The sequence below is a fragment of the Vipera berus genome (genome assembly GCF_964194415.1).
Source record: "Vipera berus genome assembly, chromosome: 1".
Lineage (NCBI taxonomy): Eukaryota > Metazoa > Chordata > Lepidosauria > Squamata > Viperidae > Vipera > Vipera berus.
In genome coordinates, this window is record NC_138202.1 from 169,932,491 (window position 1) to 169,947,801 (window position 15,311).

The window sequence follows — 15,311 nt, forward strand, 5'->3', positions numbered from 1 at the left end:
TCTGTCCTTCACTGTCTCTTGGAATTTGTCCAAACTCCTGTTCATTGTGTCAATGACACTATCTAACCATCTCATCCTCTGCTTCTCCTTCTCCTTTTGCCTTTCCCAACGTTGGGGTTTTTTCAATTCAGTGTGCATATTGTTTTCAAAATACAAGACAATATAAGTTCCTGAATTTTGTAGTCTTTGCTTTTGGCTAACACTGACAGCTTACCGTACTTACAGATCTTGCTGTCTCGGTATTAGTTTAATCAGTCTTCTGATGCAATCTTTTGTCATGGGGCACAAAAGTGTTACTTCTTTTTCTAGCTAATGCCATACTTCAAATGCTCTCAACTTTTAGAAAAAAAGGTGTAAGCTTTTTTATTTCTTTCAAGTCAAATTTGGTTTTAATATGACATGTTAGGTCACAAACCTCATTCTGTAAATTAAGAACTGAGATTCAGAACTTAAAATTCACTTTATGGCCTTGTAATGGATGTTTGAAGGCCAATATTATCTTTGTTGTACCAAAGTAACTTGCCATGTCTTATGGTTTCAAATGAGCTTCTCTTTATTTTTTCAGTATAGACTTTGCAGTGAATAAACACTCACTTCCATATAGTAAAGATAATGGTAACAACTCCATGTCCACTTTCTGTCTTAGTTCTTTTTACTTATGCTGAATATGTATTTTTCTAAGTATTTAATGATGCTAAAACGCTGCTCTTAGGCTAAACAAATATTACATAACATTATTGAGCAATGAAATAGAGGGAGAAAAAGCTTATACTGCAGTTTAAACTGATAAGCTTTATCCAAGAATAGTCCATTTGAAGTATTTTCTGAAAGTAAATTGAATGTTTGCCATGCTTTCTGTATCAGCCTGTTCGGGTGCCATAGCTAAATACTGGGCTAATCTGGTTGATTTAACTGCAACAGATGTCAGTGATACATAATCTATAAAGTTAGTTAAAAAGTACTTTAAGAAGTTAAACTAAACCTCAGTGTTTGAATACTGGAGATTTTAAACTTACACATTTCTTAAAGTATATGATTTATATCTATATTAAATGTTCCATGGAATTTAAAGTTTGTAAATTAATCTTATATTTTTCTGATTTTAATTACAAATTACCTTTTGAATCATTTTTTCATATATATATGAAAATACATATGAATATCTCTCTCTCTCTCTCTCTCTCTCTCTCTCACACACACACACACACACACACACACACACACACACTGGAAAAGTAGTCAGACTTCAGAAACATTTTCCAACTTCAGAAAACATAAGGCTAAAACTAGACTGAGCTAAAAATTTAACAAACTTTCGCCAAAAAAGTTTATATATGTATTTAAATTAAGAAATATTAACATCAAAAAAAGCTTTGCATAATGTTTAGTTGTATTTTTTTAATAAAAAGTTTTATCATACATTTTATCTTTAACAAACCCCCCTACCCCTCCCCTATCCCTCCCTCCTTACCCCTCCCCCCCCGACTTCCCAGAGCTAAGTACAAGGTATAAAAAACAGAAAAAAAAGAATCATAAACAACCACATGCTAACAACCGTAAACTCTAAAATCTATCACTCTCTAGCTCATATAGAATAACTACAAACACTATTAATATAAAATCTTCATTTCAAAAAAAAAAAAAGATTTAGGCAATCTAGCATGACTTGGGACGCGCTTAAAAGCTCCAGCCTTGTCCATCTGTACATCCAAAACACCATTCCAATCCCCCATAAAAATAACAGATTTATAATCCAACTGGGTAAGCTTTGTATAAAGTAAACTAAAAAAGTCAGCTTGTTGTTGATTAGGAGCATATAATCCAACTAAAAGCGTCTTTTTGCCTTCTAGCAGCAGCTCTATCATAACGTATCTTCCATGCTTATCTGCTTCAATTAAGTCTGCTGTTAAAGCACTTTTAACATAAACAACTACTCCATTTTTCTTATTCATTGCAGAAGCAACAAATCGCGTACCCAACCTTGAGTTCAGTAAATACTTTTGATCCACAACCCTAATATACGTTTCTTGCAAACATATAACATCTATCTTGAATTGTTTTAAATATTGAAAAACTTTCTTCCTCTTCTGTGGTGAATTTAGTCCATTAACGTTCCAAGTTAAAAATTTAGTTGTCATGCATATCATCCCAAAGCTCTTAAAGCGCTGCTCTGATAGGACTATCTTTTTTAGGCCGTGCTCCTCCCACTGCTTGGCTATAAGTACGTTGTGAAAGTTCCATAGGCATCTGCTGATCTTGTTCTTTTATTTTTTATTTTTTAATCGTTTTAAAGCAGCACGCGTCACCCTCTGCTCTCTAAGATCATCCAAAGAAGTTGTAGCTTGATCTCCTCCAGCACCGTTCTCCTCTGTCTGTCCATCTTCAACCTCTTGATGTTCTCCTTCTCCAGATCTCTTTGCAGCTTCCAAAAGTAATAATGGGGTTGCTTTTAAAACGTTATTATAAAAATCACGCGCCTGCATCACAGTAACCAAACGGTACCTTTTACCTTCATGCATCACCATCAACCCAACTGGGATCTCCCATCTGAACCTTATATCTCGTTGTTTGAGCTCTTGCACAAGAAATGTAAAATCCTTCCTTCTCCTTAAAATCTTTGGAGGAATTTCTTTTAGAACCAAAACTTCTTGATCAGCAATCACAACTTTAGAATCATAGGCAGCTTGTATAACTTCATCTCTAATTTCCCTCTTTACAAAATAAACCACCACATCTCTAGGCAGCTTTCTCTGTCTAGCAATCCATGAATTCACACGAAACACTTTATCCATGCCTCCCTTTATTTCAGATGCTGGCTGATTCAATACCACTTCCAGAGCCTCAGAAATCAGCTGCTTTAGATCTTCCTTAATATTCTCTTTTAAGCCTCTGATTCTAACAGCAAACTGCATCTGGTAATATTGAGCAAGACTCAATTCTCTGTCCATTTTGTCTCTTAAATCTTCATTCTCCAATACTTTTGCTTCTAATATGGCATTCTTTTGAGTCAAATCTTCCACTTTTTCATCCAGGTCTTCCACACATTCAGCCACTTTATACACTGAAGACAAAATGTCTGCCTTCATCACACTGAACTTCTGTTCCATCCTCTCTTCCATTCTCTCCTCCAATTTCTCCAATTTCTCCTCCATCCGTGCAAATTTATCACCCATTGATTCCAGAATTACCTGAGCATGTTTTTCAAGAGCATCTTGTAGATCCTTCGGTGTCAATACATCAGGAGGATGCAACGCCTGCAATGATGATTGTTGCGTCGGAGAAGTTCCAGCACTCCGAAGAGTTTTTGAGGGAGGTTTAGCCGCCATCTTTTACTTCCACTTGTGACGCACTTTCACTTTAAGTTTAAAAAAGTCCATCAAGCTCGAGAGTAAAATATAATAATCCTCTTCATCCTTTCCTCTTGTACCGCTCTGCCTGCTCCTTTTATTCCATAGTCCTTCCTTCAGGCAGGGGTGATCGCAAACGCCTGGCTCTGCTCCAAAAAATCCGGAGCAGAGACGCTGGCCAGCTGGGAGCGACCCAGGCTACGGGGGAGTTCGATCCTTCAGCCGCCCAAGCAACAAGCTCAGGCGGCCCCGGAGAACTCAACCCCTACCTGGGGCCTCACCCCCTCCTCTTCTCCCGAGGAGGGGGCTTCAAATTCACCCGAACAGCTGATCGGCGCTGTTTCGGGTGAAAATTACTCAGCTGAGCCGCGGGCAGCCCGGGAAGGCTGTCTCCGGTGCCGCGCAGCCACCGGAAGAGTTGTATTTTTTAATTATCTGGTAAGGAGGCACTGATTGAAAGGTTGAACTCGTGTATTAATTGGAAATTTATGATATAGCAAAATGTTGCATTCGCATATATAGTTACTTGTGTCCTAATTTGATAGCAAGAATAAATAATGTCCATGGAAGAACAAATACGGTGCTTAAATAACAATAAATGACATTCTGTGTGTATGTGAAACTCACTATAGGATTTATATTTCATTGTGTGTGTATATATGAAACTTATGTTTCACTGTAAGATTTAATTAAGAATAGATTTTCATAGTATATTTCAAAAAATTGCATTGATTTAAGAGCGTGACCAGCTAATACTTGGTTTCTTCCCATATTTGTGTTTTCTTCTTAGTAAAACAAAACAAGGTCTGTTGCCTAGTTTGGAAGATTTGCTCTTCTATACTATTGCAGAAGGACAAGAAAAAATACCAGTTCATAAGTTCATCACAGTAAGTTTTTTAATATGTTTCTAATAAATCATATACTAAGTAAATTAAATGTCATGGTTCCGATAGATGAAACCAATTAAAAAAACTTCAAGGCAAGAACATTTTATTCAGGAAACAAAGTATCGGCACTTACATAGTCGAACCCAAGACTAAAGTTCCTTCCCTCTGATACAGAGTAACAAGTTGCAATTACCACTCCAGAAAGGCCATCATAAATCACATTCACCAATTAATCTAAAATCCTCCCCACTTTGCTGTCCCGCAAACTTTATCTAGAATTGACCTTGAAGCTTACCCAGCTGCAATTGTTTAGGGCCTTAGGCTAACTTAAAAAGCTCAAGCATTCCTCCCTCCCCCTCTTCTACATCTGAGAACCCAAGCAACAGAAAAAGCACAAGTAAAGCAAAATGTAAAATGGCTGCAATTTCTTAATTGTCACAGCGTTGACATTAGCCATATATCTTTTTATTTTTGAAAAACAGTATATATCATATAGGTTTGGTAATGATCAAGTAATGGGAAGGTTACTAAAACTGAGCGTCACATAAGTTTTACATTTTAAAGAAGGCTGTACTATCATTTTACTCACGTCAAATTTAGGGAGTGTGAATATATGCATTTTAAAACAAATTCACTGAAAACAAATGTCTGTGAACTCTCTATTGCAGTCTAATGGAAAAGAAGACCAGATGGGAATAAGAATATTATGTGAATTAGTGTTCTGAATAAGAAATATCTGTGATGCTTTTTATTTTATTTTACAGGCTTTAAAATCTACAGGTTTACGAACATCTGATCCAAGACTGAAAGAATGCATGGATATGTTAAGATTGACGCTTCAGACAACATCAGATGGTGTCATGCTAGATAAAGATCTCTTTAAAAAGTAAGTACATTAATTGATTTGCTACAGCTTGTCTTTAGCATGTAATAAGGAGGGCAGTAGGAAATGATTACAAATGAGCACAAATATTTTTCAGTATGCAATTCCTCCACATCTGATTTCAGGGAAGGAGGAAGAGCATTGAGGAGAACAAAAGTATGTATTATATCAGTAGTGGATATCTTACCTTCAGTAAATTATATCTTGGGATACAAATATAGTCTTTAGATTTTAGAAGCACTTTTAGTATCTCTGTAATGAGAGACAGTATATGGTATTATGATATGGTTATTTTCACTCATGTAATAATAATTTTTCATATTTCACAGATGTGTCCAAAGCAACATTGTGTTACTAACACAGGCTTTTAGGCGAAAATTTGTCATTCCTGATTTTATGTCTTTTGCCTCTCATATTGATGAGTTATATGAAAATGCTAAAAAACACTCCGGAGGGAAGGTAAGTGTCTTATTAAAAAATAATTGGTGACAATATACAGATGGGTAAGCTGCAGTTTAAAGTTATTTGTGCCCTTCAAAACATCCTGAGATCATTCCATCAGTCTTTGTGGAAAGGTATAGAACAGGCATGTCCAAAGTCCGGCCCGGGGGCCATTTGCGGCCCGGGGGGCGGTTTAATACGGCCCTCTAACAGCCCTCCCTGCTCTGTGTAAATGCAGCCCTCCCTTCTGATTGAGGGCGGCAAGCAGAAGACTGTCTGCCACAGGAGGGAGGGCGGTGAGAGGGCCACATCGGAAGCCCGATCCTGACGTCACCGCCCAAACTTGGAAGACTAGCGTAGGACAAGCGAGTTTGGAGTTGGAGAAGGCAAGCGAGGGAAGTAGGTCGGGTCATTGCTGGAGGCTCTTCAGCAGCCTCAAGGCGAGGCAAGGGGTGGGGGGTCCTTTCCACCAACATCTATCAGCCCATTTCTTCTGCGAAAGACTGGAGGGGCTGACCGGGCGAGGGAGCCAGCGCGCGGGGGGCGCAAGGCTCCTGCACGGAAAGCTGGCTGTGGCGTTCTTTAGGGGAAAGGCGGAGAGGGGAGGGGGGCTTACAGAAATTGGGGAGAGCTGCTTTTTGGTTTCAAGAGAGGGGCCGCCCGCATTGGCGGAGGGGCGTGGCGCCTCTGGGCACGTGCAGAATGCCTTCCAGTCGCGGCCCAGGTAAGCCGCGGCTCCGCTGGGCGGGGCAGGAGCGCCCCTCCTTCCCAGCGAGGCGCTGAGCCCGGTGCGGGCAGCGGAGGCTACCGGGGTGCGGCTAGCGGGTTGGGGCGTGCGACGCTGGTTCTTTCCTCCGAGGCAGGGAGGAAGGTGAGGCAGCGGCAGGGCAGGCCTGGCCCGGGAGAATCAGGGCGCGCTTTCTTCGCCGCCGGAGTTGCCCCGGCTCCAAAGCCCTCTGGCTCCCCTCGGCGAAGGCGACGTCCGGGGAAGGGCGGGGGGCTGCTGCGTGCTTTGGAGGGGAGGGAGGACGCACCTCCAGACGGCAGTGCTTAGGGGGCCGTGCTTAGGGAGCGACCCCCCCCCCACACACACACATATGCCCAAGGGTATTTTCATGCAAGAATTTTGTACCTGTTCGAAAACAGCTCTGAATTTTGAGGTTGTTATAATGTTCGGAAAAATGTTCGGCCCTCCAGCATGTTCACTTCATCCAATCTGGCCCTCTTTGAAAAAAGTTTGGACACCCCTGGTATAGAATATTCTTCATGTGATTTTCATTGATCTGTGGACATAAGGAAAAGGCAACAAAATAATTTGGGGAGGGGGAATAATACCCCTGTGCTCCATTAAAATAATGACATAGAACTTGATTTCTTTTTTTTTTTCCTTTGTCCTTTCTCACAAGATTCCTCAAAACTTTAACAAATCTCTTTTGTCAATGCAATACAGGAAAGTTATCCCGGTCACTTTGCAATTTTTATATCATTTTTAATTATTAGGACATCAGCTGGTTTCTTTTGTATGGCTAGTGTAACATCTTTTTTATGTCATTCTTGTAGCCTATATTTTAAAATATACTTTCAAATCAATTGCAATTGTGTCAGATAATATGTCCACAGCATGTTTAAATACAATCTGTTTACAGAGGCAGACACTCTTAGGATTAACTTTTGGGTCCATTGTTCAAAAATATTGTTCAATATGTCCATAGTTAAAATATTTTGCTTCATTCTATATTAGTCAAGTTTGATCATTGATCAATTCTTTGATTAATTAATTAGGGTTTTTTAATTACCGTATTTAATTAAACCCTTCCAGTTACCTCTGCTATCCAAGTTTTAAAGTCTTATCTTACTATTTTTTTAAAGAATTCAAAATAAAAGCAGTATCTCAAGAAAAGGATTCTTTATAATTAATTTCAAAATCTTATTTCAAATTTATCTGGACCCTTAGTCCATTTTTAAATTTCAAAATCAAAGTTTTAATCACCCTTTTGCTGTTTATTCCAGGAAAAAAATTAAGTCCTTAAACTTGTATTTAAAATTTATTTTACTAAGGATTGAAAGAAATTCACCCATGATATAAAACTTGATGATCCAAAAGTACCTGATAGCTAGCAATTTCCAAAAGTGATTAGGAAAGAAAGTATGCAAACGTCTGCTTGTCACTATAGTCTTGTTTTGCCTGGATTGTCTGCATGATACCTGTGCAGCTGATATGCGTGCTTAGTGTGGTTTGGAATTAACAAGCTACATTTTGTACTATGCTTTTAGGAAGCCATTTTGGTTCTATTCACATACAGTTAAACTATAAATCATGCTGTAAAAAACATACTAGTTGGGATCAAATATTGACAGTGCCAGTATCAAAAAACATTATGGCTTACTGTGATGTGTAGGGTAAAACTAGCCCTAGAGTGGCACACCTAGTTGGGCTTATAATAGAGATACCAGAGATTTGACCATTTGTAAATTATTCATTTATATACTTATGAAGGGACGCGGTGGCTCAGTGGGTTAGGACGCTGAGCTTGTCAATCAGAAGGTCGGCAGTTTGGCGGGTCGAATCCCGAGTGCCACGTAACAGAGTGAGCGCCTGTTTCTCGTCCCAGCTTCTGCCAACCTAGCAGTTCGAAAGCACGTAAAAATGCAAGTAGAAAAATAGGACCACTACGGTGGGAAGGTAACATCGTTACGTGTGCCTTTGGCGTCTAGTCATGCCGGCCACATGACCATGGAGACCATCCTCGGACAAGCGCTAGCTCTTTGGCTTTGAAACGGAGATGAGCACCGGCCCCTAGAGTTGGAAACGACTAGCACGCATGTGCGGGGGAACCTTTACCTTTACCTTTACCTTTTATACTTATGAAAGAAAAAGTGCAGGTAACCTTGAGTGAATTCTTAAAATTAGTTTCTATAAGCTTTACCATTTTTCATATAAAGTGGACAAGAACTATAGCGAACCTGTTTTTTTGCTTTTGTTCATTTGGTAGATCTTGCTTTAAAAAATTGGGATAGTTTGGGGGAGAGGTTAGGTGTTTGTGCCTTTTATTATTTTAATAGTTTTTTTAATAGCTGAATTTCATGTATTCATTATTTGTAGCCATATAATCTAATTATTTTATATTGGACTTGTTTTGTGTAGGTTGCAGACTATATCCCACAACTGGCTAAATTCAGTCCTGACTTATGGGCAGTATCTGTTTGCACAGTCGATGGGCAGAGGTATTGTAGCTTAAATATCTGAACTGATGAAATAATTTCAGTTGTAGAAACAGAACCAGAGACATCCTTTGAGGGGTTAAATTACAAATATAAGGTAGTTCTGCATAATTCATGATGTATGTTTCTTATGGTACTAGAGAAAAGATAGGATTTTTAGTTCTGCTTAAGGCATTCTAATTTTTAGTAGAAAATAGAATGATGCTTCAGAAGTTGAGAGTTCCTTTTTTGAAACAATGGTTTTACATCTGTTCCTCAAAACAACATCACTGCTGATAACTTGATTGTATGCTTTTTGTGCATTGAATAATCCTAATTTAATTACCCATTCTATGTTACAATATTAATATAAATTACCGTTTTATAATCCATTCCTGGTTGTTACACAAAACATTCCAGTTTTTTCACACATCCATATATATGGATTGCCATGATTCCTAGGTCCCCTTTTTGATTCAGCGATATTCTAGATACTGCCGGATTTTTTTGACATGCCCTGCTTCTCCAGGGCTAGCAAGTGTAAAGTTACACTTTCACAAGGTAAAATCCAGTTTTGGATAAGAAATGGATTGTTGCAAATAATAATCTTTGGAAAATGTAATTTTAAAAAATACAAGATGCATAGTATTAGAAAGTACTCGTTAATGAAGAGTTATGGCAGACTTCTGAGAGTTATGAGAAATTAAAATTTATCTTGTCCTTTTAATATTTCTAGATATGACCTGATTCACAGGTTCTAAGCCATGTTATCTTGGCTCATCAGAACAGGTCTTGAAAATGAAATGGGCATCAAATATATAAGAATGTTTAAAGGAGAAATTAAAGTAGGAATTAACATGAATCTATATAAATTGTAATATTCTGCAACTGAAACTATTCAGCATATATTATGCAATTATGAAATAGCACAAACTAAATATGTTCTTTTTAGTTTGAGCAGATAATTTGTACAATTGGGAGAAAGGAATTCATTTTTTCTATAGTTTTTAATTATACAAACTGTCATTTGCTTATATTTTATCTTATTTACACAATCTATTTTAAATGTTGATGTATGCTGCTCTATATAATATTAACATGCATGCTTAGCAAATATAAACAAAAGCCAATTTCCTCTATGGATATCAAAAAATTCAGTGCCATCAGAATTAAATAGGATATAGCTAAAATTTGTAAAGTGTTATTCAAATAGCTTTTGAAGTAAGTCAGTTTTGGAAAGTTTAAATCTGTTGTAGATTTATTTAAAAAATAGCTCATTTGCATTTATACATAGGATTAGATACATGCATGGGAAAAATTAAATAACAGATTTGAGAATTATAATTTCACTGATGGATAACACATCACGCTTCTTGAACAATAATTTAGGAGTCTTATTTCCAAAAGTGGCGTTGACAAAAAAAATGAAACTTATTTAATTTTAAAGTAATATTAATGCAATTAGCTAAAATATTACATTAACATTATGCTATTATATTATAATATAGTTAACTCCTGATATATTTAATAAATACTACTATCACAGGGAAATGACAATTTGACTGCAACTTATAGAGGAGGTCTGGGAACCTATTTTGAAGACTAGACTGAAAATGGTATAATCCTGCCTTATATACATAAAAGCATATTTGTATTTTATCCGACCAAATAACTGTCTAATCTAGCAGGATGTAATCATCATAACAACTCCCATGGTTCAAGTTAGAGTGGTTGATGCTCCTTGTAAGGGGTATGCATGTTGCTATAACCAGATTTACCATCTTTTATTATTCATTTTATCTGGGTTTGCATATTATTTTGTGTTTTTATGCTGTGAGTTGCCCAGAGTTAACTGGAGTCCAATATGGTGCAAGTTGAATTAAATAAATAAATAACTGGTGTGTGTGTGTGTGTGTGTGTGTGTATGTATATATGTATATGTGGATCTTTGGTCATTCGGGTTTTCCCCCGCGTAGAATTGAAGGTGTAGGAGCAACATTTTGACGGAATCCCATCCGTCATCCTCAGGCTGGTGGCAGCCTGAGGATGACGGATGGGATTCCGTCGAAACATTGCTCCTACACCTTCAATTCTACGCGGGGAAAAAACCCGAATGACCAAAGATCCACATACAAACACCCGCGAAAACCTCAGAAAACATATATGTATATATGTATATACACAGTGCTTTTTTTGTAAAAGAAAAAGGTGCCGGAACTATATATAAATATTTTACTGGCCAAAAGGAATCACTATTCAGCTTCATTGAATGACCATAGTTTCTGATAATATGATAAAGAACAAGGACAATAATGTTTCTTTCTCTACATTATGCACGCTTCCATTGAGTGATACAAATTCCTTATTCTTTTTACTAACATTTTATTTTTTGTTTTATTTTATTACTGGATGTATACCCTGCCTTTCTGTTTATAGCATCCAAATACTTTGGATGTTGAAATAGTTCCATATCAATTCCTTGATCAATTAGTTTTTGTAGCTATTTCATATTAAGAAGATAAATTATTTATTTCTAAACCTGTTTGCTTATGTTTACTCTGAGTATTGCAAGTCTCTCAAATAATTGTTCAGGATTTGCTAAGGAGTTTCGCTTTTATTTTTAATACAGTAGAATGTATTTTCTACCATGTTAAAGATGAAATAGACTCTCTTAGATGATCTTTTGTATAGTAGTGGTTCATTATAGAATCTTCCCAAAGCCTGTGCCTTAAGATGTACATTTTTTATTTCTCAGGAAAAATGTGAGTGAATGTAATAAATCATGTAGTATTTATTTTACAGGCATTCTATCGGAGATACCAAAGTCCCATTTTGTCTTCAGTCCTGTGTAAAGCCTTTGAAGTATGCTATTGCTGTTAATGATCTTGGCACTGAGTATGTACACAGATATGTTGGTAAAGAACCTAGTGGATTAAGATTCAACAAACTGTTCCTCAATGAAGATGGTAAGTTATATGTGCAATTATCATTTCTTAATATGGTATCTATGAAATAGATTTGCATGACAGAGAAGGTTAGTAGGTCTGGACATCACATGTTGAGCTGTTATTTTGTGCCTTACAAGTCAATATTGACTCTTGGTCATTACCAGGACAAGTCTCTGCAGTTTTCTTGGTGAGATTTCAGAAGTAGTTTGCTGTTGCCTGCTGTCTAGGACTGAAACAGATTGATCAGTCCAAGATCACCTAATTGGCTTTGCCTAAGGTGGGACTAGACTTCACAGTCTCTTGGTTTCTAGTCTGGTATCTTATCCAAATTCGCTCTCTACACCTTAAGAAGAATTTAGCAAATTGAAACAAGTTCAGGAAGGACCTGATTAAAAATATAGTCCTATAAGGAGAGATGGAAGCAATGGGGAATGCTTAATATTTACCAGAGAAGACTTGAGGGAGTGACAACATTTTTAAATTGCTGAAGGATGCTGCGCAAAAGAAGGTGAAGGCACATTGGATCCTGAACATGACTACAGGTTATAGGAAGGCAGATTCTGATTGAACGCTAGAAAAAAAATCTTGAACAGTAAGAGCACTTACTGAGCAGGTACTAGTGGAATTTAGTACCCAGAGAAGTAATCAGTTCTCCTTTGCTGGATGTGTTCAGCTAGAAGCTAAATGGACTTCTGTTACAAATGATTAATATAGATTTCAGCACCGACCAAGGTTTTGGACTCAGTGGTCTAAATGGCTCATTTCAGTTCTCATTCATATTTATTGATTATGACAACACAGTATTTCAAACGAAGGATGGGGAGTCTGTGGGTGGTCATATGTTCCTAACTACCTCCCTTAGAAACCCAGGCCAGAAGGGCAAATGGTCGGTTTTGCTAGGTTATTTTGTTTATAACATGTGAGGGGGCAGACATTAATTATTCCAAATAAGATACAAACATAGATTTATGCTAATGAGAAATAGCATCTGAGAATGTATTGCCACGTAGCAGGTTATGTTGCTGTTCTAAAATCAATAGTTATTGTGTATGGTATACCTTATGGTGCTGACTTATATGGTCAGTACAAGATATATATATTTTCCTTTTTATGAGGGTCCATTTTCTCTATTGTAAGACGTGATTAATTGTAATGCATAAACCAAGAATTAAAGCTAGTAAGGAACTGTTTAGATTAGTAAGAAAATAAACCAGGAAGTAAAATTGTGGTAAATAGAACATATATATATATATATATATATATATATATATATATATATATATATATATATATATATATATATATATATATATATATATATATGTGTATGTGTATGTGTATGTGTATGTGTATGTGTATGTGTATGTGTATGTGTATGTGTATGTGTATGTGTATATGTGTATATGTGTATATGTGTATATGTATATGTATGTATGTATGTTCTTAAAAATTGTATTAGAGTTTGATGTGAAGAAAATCTCATTTCTTTTGAATTCTATTGTCAGCACTTTTTCCCACTAATTCATCCACTGCAGATAACAGTACCAAATTAAAGCATTGTAAGTGTTTCTGCAGTTGTTTGGAAACTGGTTCTGCTGTTCTGTGATTATTTCATAAAGTTAATTTGTGATCTCATTTGGTTCTGTCCAGTATAGTTCTGAACAGTATATTGAATATATGGTGAAAAAGTGTGCATATTTCCAATAATTTTAATAGGATAAAATTAAGAGATTTCATTGGAAAATACAGTGTTCCACTGTGCAGTGGATTTTTTTTTGTATATTTAACAGGAAATACTGCTGATTCGGAACATGAAAACGACTCTTATATTACGTATTTGATCTAATAACATAATTAAATGAGCTGCTATCTGCATTTTACATCAATTTTATTTATGCACTATAAATACTGTAAAGGCTCAAACAATGTTTTTGGGTTTTAATGGATGTGTAGTATTAGAAATATTTTCTTCCTTTTCTGATTATTTGCGCTTTTTCTGTGTGTTTCTTTTACTTTTAAGTATATATCCATCTATATATGGATATATAGATTTAACGGAACACAGGAATACATTATCTCTGTATTGGCTTTCAGAGATATTCCCATAATTCTGAAATGAATCTGACACTTCTTTTTTTGTAACACTATATATATTCCTGGCACATATTTGCTATTCTATATATTTTTTCTTTTCCTTTACCCCATGCCTCCTCTAAGGGTATATTAGCTGTTGAATATAAACAACTGTTCTAAGCCTTGAGTTCCAAGTCATTAGCTTCATATAACTAACTCAGCTTTTGAAAGCTAGGATACAGTGACACCCTTGGCAAGATTCCATGTGTGCAAAGGTTTGCAGTCTGTTCCAAAAGACATATGCCTCAAATGTTATGTCTAAAAATTACTGTGACATGCTAGCTCATAATTTCATTTGGACTAGCGTGCATACACTTTTATTGACCAATGCTAAATAAAATATACTGGTATTTCTATATCTATATTAGTTTTCAAAATGCAATCTTGAAAGCAGCTGAAATTCAATTTCCCTGCATTTGAAACCCTTTTGAATATTTTTGAACCCTTTGGTATTGTTTCAAAGATCCTTGAACCCATTTTGTACATGCTCTCATCTTAACCATTTATTACTAATGTTTTTATGGGAAAACTAGATGACAGTAAGTTTTGTTCTTGATATTGTGTTCTATGTCGGTAGGACCTCTTTTTTTGCATACAGAATAATGTCTAATTGAAAATTAAAGCCCCTTCACATTGTACCTTAACTGATCCTTAGCAGACATTCCCTAGTTGACTGGGTAGGGACAGGCAGAAACTGTTGGGAAAACTATTGATTCCCAAGATACCCTAAGCCACATATAAATAGTGAAACCACTTTGGATTACATTTGGAAATCTACTCATAGCCAGTGCAGTTCCTGCAGCAGAGTTCTGACATGGCAGTTCTATGATTAATCAGTGAGCATTCATGTCACTGCATTATGGATAAACTACCATTTCCAGGTGGTCTTCAAGGGTAGAGTCATGAAATGCAAATTGTACTAATCGTATCGAAAGTTAGCAGAGGTATTTTGTACCACGAAAGCCTATAGTTTGCACACCGGCCAAAAGTATGCACAACTTTTGAGGGACTTGTGACTGAACAGCCATTCCACCTTATTTGGGCTGAGTTTGTGTAAAAGATAAGCCAGGAAATCTATTTAGTTTTCTGAAATCTGATTTCATTTTTTAAATGAGCCTATAGAATCCTGAGCTTATGTATTTGCAGATGACATGGAGGTGCCTAAGACTGCAGATAATTGCAGATAAGTGAAGCATTATTAAATTGAAGTGTATCTGCAAGAAAATGTACATCTGGGAAGGGGATGAACTGTTTCCTCTTCACCATTTGTGATTCCAATTTCTTTTTAAATGAAAACCTTATAAAATACGGGATAGTATGTAATGTTGGTTTAGGGTACCTTTACCATGACCTGAGTTTGGTAAGATATCTCCAATTTTAACCAAATGATAAAATTAAAAGGATAATAACAACGTACAAATTTGAAACACTGAGTTGGGTTGAAGTAGTCCAAGCAATAGTTATTGAAAAA

The 15,311-nt window shown here is 36.5% G+C and overlaps 1 protein-coding gene across 4 annotated transcripts in view; it reads left to right on the plus strand.

The window, feature by feature from the left end:
* GLS (glutaminase) overlaps nucleotides 1-15,311 on the plus strand; it is a 348,826-nt gene that overhangs the window by 15,958 nt on the left and 317,557 nt on the right. For all 4 annotated transcript variants that reach the window (XR_014025746.1, XR_014025747.1, XM_081322316.1 and 1 more), the window contains exons 2-6: nucleotides 4,138-4,234; nucleotides 4,999-5,120; nucleotides 5,447-5,576; nucleotides 8,704-8,783; nucleotides 11,562-11,725. Coding sequence is in view for 2 of the 4 variants with exons in the window: in XM_081322316.1 (XP_081178442.1) it covers nucleotides 4,138-4,234; nucleotides 4,999-5,120; nucleotides 5,447-5,576; nucleotides 8,704-8,783; nucleotides 11,562-11,725 (593 nt within the window). In the remaining 2 variants the exon portion in view is untranslated. The remainder of the gene's footprint in view (nucleotides 1-4,137; nucleotides 4,235-4,998; nucleotides 5,121-5,446; nucleotides 5,577-8,703; nucleotides 8,784-11,561; nucleotides 11,726-15,311) is intronic.